The sequence below is a fragment of the Sodiomyces alkalinus genome (assembly GCF_003711515.1).
Source record: "Sodiomyces alkalinus F11 unplaced genomic scaffold SODALscaffold_1, whole genome shotgun sequence".
Lineage (NCBI taxonomy): Eukaryota > Fungi > Ascomycota > Sordariomycetes > Glomerellales > Plectosphaerellaceae > Sodiomyces > Sodiomyces alkalinus.
Window position 1 is genome coordinate 4,525,195 of NW_021167079.1, and position 6,880 is coordinate 4,532,074.

Consider the following 6,880-nt stretch of genomic DNA (forward strand, 5'->3'; position numbering starts at 1 on the left):
AATAGTGAATAGGTAAGTTTTGTCACTGGCGAGTCTCCAGAGTCTCCAGACTTTGGGTTTTGTTTTCCTTCTTCCTTGGCAGGGCCTCGTCATGCCCCCATTCATTCTCCATCTGACGCTTCATGCGCTGTAACCATCCCAGCTTGCCCATCCTCGAATTATTCTACTCTCTGGAGAACATCCACTCCCGATATTACGACATGCCACCCTGTCTCCCTGCCGTCCCCCCCCCCCCAAATCCCTTGTGGGCCCATCCATGGCCCAATCCTACCTCTGCCTTTCACGGTCTTTCTGCATGTCGAATCTTCCAACCCAACCTACCTTCCTATCCTCGTTATCCACTATACCAACCATCTTCATTTTTTATTTTCCTTTACATTTCCCCCTTTCTTTGACAGCTTCCCTCCGAGTCGTTGAAAATTATCGGCCGCATGCCGTCGTTATTCAGTCGCTCGTGAAAATAACCCGGCTAACACGAACTGGAAGGCAGAACCGAAGCCGACCATCAATTCTTTCCGCTGTATCCATTCAACACCATCGACACTACTGCCGACCCGACCCCCCCAACGACAAGCTGTGACTCGACTCATTTGAGAAGAACAGGCAGAAGTTGTTCTAGTCGTATATCGCCGGAGCCTCGAAATCACCCACCTTCGTCCGTTTCCCCCAAAACCCAAACCAAAAACCCGCCCGCATCCCAAACGAACCCAACCCAACCGTCGAGATGCTCACCTGGTGATCTACCGCTCCCGGTACATCCCCTCCAGCAGGAATAATACGGCGCAAATACCTACGCCTCATTATCACCTCGACAAAGAATCAGGAGGTTGACCGTTGCCCCTCACAGCCGTTACTGTTCTCCGCCCAGCCTCTTCTGCTGCGCGCCCCCTTCCGGGCGTCCCGAAAGTTCCCCCATCTTTTATTTCCGACACTCTCATCAATTTCGCCCAATAGCCCCTTGGTTCGGTCTCGACCCGACCAAGCCGCGTCCGATTTTCCTCGACGGTCCGATCCGGTCCTCTGGTTCCCCCGCTTCCTGGCTTCCTTTCCGACGCGATGGGCAGCTCAAACACGAAAGAATCGCGCCCTGAGTATCCTGGTGCCACCCACCATGGCTCTACCTCTACTGCACACGACGCGTCATCCTCCCCGCGCACCGAGTCTTCGGACCGGAGGAACAGACATAGCCGCTTCGGCCGGGCAGAGCTCGGCCTTTTGGGCTTGAGCGCCGCCGGATCCTCGTCCACCACCAGGGAAGATGCCCCTTATGAACGAAAAGAGACGAGGCAGGAACGGGAGGCTAGGCGTCTTGAACGCGAGAGAGTCGCCCGCGAGAAAGAACGTGAGCGGAGTATGCGGGAGGAAAATGTCGATGGTGGCTATCTTGTCACCCTTGGCACGTACACGGGGCCTGAAGATTTCAACAAGCAAATTGTCAGGCAGTTGCAGGTGAGTCTTTTCTCCTCGGGTCTTCCTTAAGCCCTTCCCGATACTAAATCCCATACTAAACAAAACATTGTCTCTCCGCAGATCGAGCGACGAATTGCTCCCTTCTGGAGAGGTTTGAACGACAAGGATGACAGTTGGACCGAATATCAACTGGTCTGCGCCGGCCGTGGTCTCCCTATTCCCGCCGCCGATAAACAACCGCCCGAAGAATTCATTCCTCGACCCAAATCCCCCCAGTCTCCCAACACGTCCTCTCCCAATTTGGCCAATCTCACTGTGCCACTGGGCCCCCGAACCATGTCGACTGGTTCCGACCGCAGTGCCTCCACTGCCAATGCCAGCCCGGCCTTGGGCTCACCCGCCTCGCCCAACCCGCAGAGGCCCAGCTCTCCGTTCAGACCTCGCGCCAAAGCCCTTGCCGCCGCCCTGAGCATGGGGTCCCGGAACAACTCGTCGTCCGACATGACCCCGCGCGAGCTCAACCTGCCGCAGGATCCCTTTGTGAACGGCCAGCCGATCGAGGTGTTTCTTTACAAGGGCGCCATCGAGTGTCCCATCTGTTTCTTGTACTATCCGCCCTACCTGAACCGAACCCGATGCTGCCACCAGCCCATCTGCAGCGAGTGTTTCGTTCAAATCAAACGGGCCGATCCTCATTTCCCCGAACACCATGGCGACGACGCCAGCGCCCAGCCCAACCCCGACGAGCAGCCCCCCGAGATGCTCATTTCCGAACCCGCCCACTGCCCCTACTGCCAGCAGAACGAGTTTGGCGTGACCTACGACCCCCCTCCCTTCCGCCGTGGTCTGGCCTACGCCACACCTCCGCTGAGCTCTCAGCATACCGCCATGTCCTCCCAGAGCTCCCTCGTCTCGACCATGTCGCCCACGCCCGCTTCCGCCGGCGCCGCTCCTGCGCGCAGGGGCCGGGCGCAGAGCCTTTCGGCCAACGCCCCCAACGTCGTCACGACCGACCGCATCCGGCCCGACTGGTCCACCAAGCTCGCCGCCCAGCGGGCTCACCAGGCGCGGAGGGCCGCCGCCGCGACCGCCTTGCACACTGCTGCATTTCTCATCGGCGACGAGAGCAACCGGTCTCGGGGGTTCCCATTTGCCCGACCAGGTCGGTTCAGCCGGAGGAACACCGGCCAAGACGGCGCGTCGGATTCCAATGCCGGAGCGAACAGCACCGGCGCGCTCGATGGCGAGTCTCGTGCAGGGCTTGGTCCAACCGGAGGGCTCTCTAACCGTGTGATGGGTCGAAGGAGTCGGATGGAGGAGTTGGAGGAAATGATGTTCGTGGAAGCCATCCGCCTCTCCCTCGCCGCCGAAGAGGAGCGGAAGCGGAAGGAAGAGAAGGCCGTGAGGAAGGAGGCGAAGAAGAAGGAAAAGGAAGAGCGCAAGGCCGCCAGGAAGGCAGAGAAGCAAGGGAGCTTCTACGGCGGAAGCAGCTCGGCCAGCGGGAGCAGCCTGTCCCTAGGCCTGGGGCGACGTCGCGGCAACAGCGGGGCGAGCAACCTTAGGATGGAGGCGTCCCTGCAGAACGCCCAGGCGGCCCACTCGACAAGCTCTCTGTGCAGGGTCCCCGAAACACCCCCTTCCGCGAGCACGGACACCGGGACGACGTCCACTGCCGCCGCCACGAGCGACAAGGGTAAAGGCGTCGACCGTAGCCCGACCGAAGCCGATACGGGCGAAGGGATTGGGCCCAGCGCGACGACGGGAGGCTCGTCCTCGCTCCCCATTCCGATCATGAGCCGAGTGCCGTCCCATCTCCGGCAAATCAGCAATGCCTCGTCCATCTCGTCGTCTCTTGGTGATAGCGCCGCGGGTAGCTCGTTAAACCAGGATCATCATCATCACCTGGACGCCGACAGCCCCCAGACGAGCGCTACGAGCCCGGGCCAACGGAGTGGTGACGGAGCGGACCACGACTCGTCGGAACCCATGTACAACTTTCGCAGCCTGGCCGAGATCGTCGGCGTCGATATCGAGAGTGGCGAGACGACAGGAAGTCGGCGGTCGACGGAAGGCAAGGCGGACGCCCACCGGAAACCTGAAGTGGAGCATATGGAGGATACAGGAGACGCGATTACGCAGGCGAGCGTGGCGACCCTCAAACCCCCTCCTACGATCCCGGAGGGGGTTGTGCCCGAGGAACAGGGCGCAGCGAGCGGCGACAGAGACGGCGAGGTGACCGACGTGAGGCCGGGCAGCAATGTTACGACTCCTGAGGTCACCATTACGACGGACACGCCGGGCTCGGTCGAGGGAGATGTCAACAAGCGGGAACTGTCGTCGGACAGAGCGGTTGAACAGACCCCCGCGACCACGAATGAGCAGGCCTAAGCTACGGAATGGAAGAATTACAGTCGGAGAATGTCTTTCCTTCTTTCTTTCTTTCCTTTTTTCCCCTTCACTTTCTCTTCTTGTTTTGGTTGATTGGAAAAGCATACATGGCGGGCCCGTCGAGGAAGAACGAATGCCTCTAGCATAGGGGAAATGTGGCGTTTGGGGATATTCACAGGGAGAATACCACCCAGAGAGGATGGACATATGCACTCGCTGTGGACGCTGACTAGACCATACCATACATTTGTTTTGCTTGTCTCTTTTTTCCCTTTTCCCTCTCTCCTTCCCCCCCTATTTAACCCTCCATTCTTTGCTGCCAGTATGGGCACGGGTGTATAGTACTGATCAAGCCTCTTCTCTATCACGGAGCCAAAAGATGAATGCGATTTGTTTTCTTTTTTTTCATTCAAGAAAGGTCATCTATTGTTCGTGTTAAAAGTGCCGCACATTGCCCGCACGTTTCCGCTCCCATGATCTGTACGCCAGGGGAAATAAATGCATGGACCATCAATAAATAAATAAATAAATAAAAAAGGGGGAGAAAGAATCAAATAAAATCCTTAAGCGGCACCGGTGATGACCGGCGCAGGCGTAGGAGGCTCCGCGGATTCCACTGGCGGTTGGTACACGATAGAATCCTGTGCTTCCTCTCCCTCTATCGCCGGCGGCGGGACCACTGCGGCAGCGCTGTCCTCCCCGGCGGGAAAGCCCTCTTGCGGCTGGTCACGATCTTCGGGAAGCACACCGAAAGCTCTCCGCTCGTTGACGAAGCCCGGCGGCGAGCTCTCCCAGCTGTAGTTGTGCCATTCGCCCAGGGCGGGGCGCATCTGGTCGTCGGCCAGGCGGCGCATCTTGTCAGCGCGGGCCAGGACGGCGGCGTCCTCGGGGGAAAGAAATGCAGAGTCGGGGGTGATGGGGTGGTTGTTGTCGTCGTCGTCGTTGTTGTTGTTGTTGTTGTTGTTGCTGTTGTCGCCGCGCAGGTCGAGGTCGCGGATGACGTCTTCCCAGGCGCGGCAGGTTTCTTCCAGCTCGGAAGGCTTCGTTACGCCCATGACGCTGACGCCCACCCTCCTCCGACCGGCTGTCGTTGCCGTTGGTGTTGTTCTCTCGGCAGGGTCCGTAGTAGAAGAACAAGGGAGGGGAGGAGCCGAAGAACCAAACTCGGCGCCGCGACGGGCCCAGGCGGCCATGGCCCACCGCAGCGCCACGTCCTCCAGTTTCTCTCCCTCGGCGGAAGCCAGGTCGGCGAGGTCGCGGCAGGCGATGCGAAGAGGCCGGGGAGCGGGGTGCCAGGTAGCCTGGGGCCCAGCATCGGCGCCGCGGGAGGTAAGGAGGCCCATGGAGAGCATGCTCGCGTTGGTGACGACGGCGACTCGGGCGTCGCGGAAGCGGCGGAGGACGTCGTGGTGGGCGAGGCGGTCGTTTTGGAGGCAGAAGTGCGAGTAGGACTGCACGGCGTCGATGGGTTCGCCCGTCTCGCGGAGGATGAGGTCGGCGAGGTGGGCGAGGACGGGGAGTGGGTAGCCGGAGATGCCGATGTAGCGGACGAGGTTTTCGGAGTCGCGGAGGCGGCGGAGCTCGCGGACGGCGGAGACGACGGCGGTGGCGGGGACGAACTCGACGTCGTGGCAGTGGACGAGGTCGAGGTAGGGGGTTCCTAGCCTGGCGCAGGAACGGCGGACGGAGTGGGCTATGTGGGCGGGGGAGTAGTCGAAGGTGGAGGGGCCGATGCGGCCGGCTTTGGTGATGAGGAAGAGGGATTCGCGGGGCGGGAGGCGGGGTGGCGATGACGGGGATTGTTCGCTGGAGAGGGTGCGTAGGGCGGCGCCGATGAGGCGCTCTGAGGGGCCGTAGTAGGGGGAGGTGTCGATTGCTCTTATTCCGCGGGCGAGGGCATGGCGGAGGATCGGGAGGGAGAGGTCGAGGTCGGGCGAGGGGTGGTATTGGGTGTTGAAGGTTGCGGTGCCTAGGATGAGGGGTGGGATGACGGTCGAGAGAGGTGGTCGGGAGGAGGAGGAGGAGGGGGAGGAGGAGGAGGAAGGGGGAGAAGCAGTCGTTGATGAGGCTGTGGTCGCCATGTCTTGGGCTAGGAAGTCGATGTCAAGGAGGCTAGAGCTATGGTGGAAGCGGCACCGGAGAGAGCACTGAGGGGTAGTGATAGTGAATAGTGATGGATTGGCGAGGTATCACAGGCGGTACGATGAGAGGTGAGGGCTTTGAGCCCGTTGTAGACAAGGCGGGTGTAATACAACGGAGGGTCGAACAACGCGTGTAGTGAGGGGCGACGGAAAAAAAAAAAAGAAAAGAAAAGAAAAGGGCAAATCGCTAATAAGAGCGCAAGATGGCGTATGCTAAAGAAATGGAGACGAGATCGAGGGGCGGGAGTCTATCAGTCTATCAGGGTCCGGACGCTTAATTTAGTTGCGCCGTCTTTGCGCCATTCCCGGGCGGGCCCGAGTGAAAAGAATAATCCATTAAATACATCACGAAATCCCCAGAAACCTCTGGGTGGTGTACTGGAGTCCGCAGCTTTTCTACTCATTAGTCTTTATATACTGTGCTTCATCGGCTCTGTTAGACTCGGAGTTTTAGAATGCAGATGCGTAACATTGAACTATGGCAATGGAAGGGCAGAGAATCAGATCGTGGGGGGTTTGTTTCTTTTTCTTTTTCTCTTCCGCTACCGGGTTTTGAGGCATTATTGGGAACGCTATGAGTTGCGATGCGGGGGAGGTCGCAGTCATGTTAATAAAGAGAGGAAAGGGGCATATTCAAGCTCAAGAGGTCATCCAACAGCTCAAATGTCACGCTATCGCGGAGAATATGCGCATATGTAGTAATGGCAAGGAGGGGGAAAGACGGAAAAGGAGGCTGAGGCCGTGAGGCCAACCGTTCGGATTCAGGGTCCTTATATCTTGTACTATGGGCAGAGTATGAGAGTTGAAAAGGAGACAGGAGACACCCGCCTCTTCTAAGGTCAGGGTGTGGTTCGGCCACTCCCATCGGGTCATAGGTTGAAGACTCCTAGGCCAGCCGAGAGAAAAGAAGAAGAAAAAAGAAAGAAAAGGAGAAGAGAAAA

General features: G+C 58.8%; 3 protein-coding genes across 3 annotated transcripts; 2 read left to right on the forward strand and 1 right to left on the reverse strand.

Moving 5' to 3' along the window:
* SODALDRAFT_25471 (hypothetical protein) lies at nucleotides 1-866 on the forward strand. Its single transcript, XM_028607433.1, has 3 exons — nucleotides 1-12; nucleotides 143-752; nucleotides 848-866. Exon 2 carries the CDS (start codon nucleotides 257-259, stop codon nucleotides 578-580), a length of 324 nt encoding a protein of 107 aa, XP_028470669.1. The 5' UTR covers nucleotides 1-12; nucleotides 143-256; the 3' UTR covers nucleotides 581-752; nucleotides 848-866.
* A 190-nt stretch (nucleotides 867-1,056) lies between these two features.
* SODALDRAFT_336441 (hypothetical protein) lies at nucleotides 1,057-3,798 on the forward strand (the record flags this gene model as incomplete). Its single annotated transcript, XM_028612595.1, has 2 exons — nucleotides 1,057-1,449; nucleotides 1,531-3,798. 2 exons carry the CDS (start codon nucleotides 1,057-1,059, stop codon nucleotides 3,796-3,798), a joined length of 2,661 nt encoding a protein of 886 aa, XP_028470670.1.
* Nucleotides 3,799-4,523: 725 nt separating this feature from the next.
* Nucleotides 4,524-5,804, reverse strand: SODALDRAFT_249757 (Aldo/keto reductase; the record flags this gene model as incomplete). The annotated part of the gene is made up of 2 exons (XM_028607411.1): nucleotides 4,524-4,882; nucleotides 4,934-5,804. Coding segments are annotated over 2 exons (1,230 nt in total), but the record flags the coding sequence as incomplete, so codon positions are not given.
* Between the last annotated feature and the right edge of the window lie 1,076 nt (nucleotides 5,805-6,880).

Bases quoted from the DNA above. Each gene is read 5' to 3' on its own strand.
- SODALDRAFT_25471 (XM_028607433.1), top strand. From the start codon at position 257: ATGGCCCAATCCTACCTCTGCCTTTCACGGTCTTTCTGCATGTCGAAT.